The sequence below is a fragment of the Austrofundulus limnaeus genome, unplaced genomic scaffold (assembly GCF_001266775.1).
Source record: "Austrofundulus limnaeus strain Quisiro unplaced genomic scaffold, Austrofundulus_limnaeus-1.0 Scaffold3102, whole genome shotgun sequence".
Taxonomy (NCBI): domain Eukaryota; kingdom Metazoa; phylum Chordata; class Actinopteri; order Cyprinodontiformes; family Rivulidae; genus Austrofundulus; species Austrofundulus limnaeus.
In genome coordinates, this window is record NW_013955504.1 from 7555 (window position 1) to 8988 (window position 1434).

The 1434-nt window shown below is 44.4% G+C and overlaps 1 protein-coding gene across 1 annotated transcript; it reads right to left on the minus strand.

The window, feature by feature from the left end:
- Positions 1-543: 543 nt before the first annotated feature.
- LOC106511699 (kinesin-like protein KIF1C) lies at positions 544-901 on the minus strand (the record flags this gene model as incomplete). The annotated part of the gene is given in 2 exon segments (XM_014000444.1): positions 544-724; positions 818-901. Coding segments are annotated over 2 exon segments (265 nt in total), but the record flags the coding sequence as incomplete, so codon positions are not given.
- Positions 902-1434: the final 533 nt, after the last annotated feature.

Below are 1434 nucleotides of genomic sequence, written 5' to 3' on the forward strand. Positions count from 1 at the left end.
GATAAATAGAAACAGGAAACAGGAAGTATCAGATGAAAGGATAAATAAAAACAGGAGACCAGAAGTATCAGAGGAAAGGATAAATAGAAACAGGAAACAGGAAGTATCAGAGGAAAGTATAAATAAAACAGGAAACAGGAAGTGTCAGAGGAAAGGATGAATAAAAATAGGAAGCAGGAAGTATCAGAGCAAAGTATAAATAAAAGAGGAAACAGGAAGTATCAGAGGAAAGTATAAATAAAACAGGAAACAGGAAGTGTCAGAGGAAAGGATAAATAAAAATAGGAAACAGGAAGTATCAGAGGAAAGTATACTAAATAAAAGAGGAAACAGGAAGTATCAGAGGAAATATAAATAGAAACAGGAAGTATCAGAGGAAAGTATAAATAAAACAGGAAACAGGAAGTATCAGAGGAAAGTATAAATAAAACAGGAAACTGGAAGTATCAGAGGAAAGTATAAATAAAACAGGAAGCAGGAAGTATCAGAGGAAAGGATAAATAAAACAGGAAACAGGAAGTATCAGGGGAGGTTCTCTCAGACCTTTTCTCCATCTCCAGCTTGATGTCGATGCCTTGCTTCTCCAGCAGCTCCTTCTGGGCGTAGTTCCAGTCCTCTGGCTCCTCCTGCTGCTCGGCCGTGGCGCTGCGCTCCCTCTCCAGCCGGGCCTGCTCCGGGTGGTTGAAGCGGAACACGTGGTTCTTCCCCATCACGATGCGGTTGCCTGGCAACAGGGATGGACAGACTGAGCTGAAGGCACAAGTTCAAACAGGGTGAAGTCACAGTTGCTGGTTTGAATCCCCTCTGAGGGTCGCACCTTGTTTCAGGACGACAGCGTCAGTGATCTGCTTCCCGTTGACGTAGGTTTCAGCTCCGACCAGAGGCTCCAGGGTCACCACCACTGCAGAGAGGGGTTGATGAGCTCTACAGTCTGACAGGAAGCTGAAGAATCCTCTGCTTCAGTCAGCAGGGTTTACAGATAACATATCTGAGAGTTACATGAAAACATCTGCACTGATAGAAAGTCATGCTCTGCAGAGCTTCCTGCTGCAGCAGCTGCATGAAACTAAGACAGGAGAGACAGAAGGATGGTACCTGACAGGTGTCCTGGCAGCTTTTACACAAAGACAAGAAGAAAGAGTCACTGACTGAACACAAACCAAACCATGAGACCCAGCTGGGTTCTGAGTCTGCACGGCTCTCAAAGACCTGTTTCATCTTTTAGGAACAAAACATTTCATCTTTGTCAGCCACTCATAAACAAAAACATTTAATTTGTGATAACGAAAAGCTTTGCCACTTGTTTCTCCACATCAGACCCAAACGTTTTATTTAAAACTGTGACAAACCATTCAGTTTGACCAGAAGGAACCAGTTCATCTGACCTGGACCAGGACCAGGACCAGGACCAGGACCAGGACCAGGACCAGGACC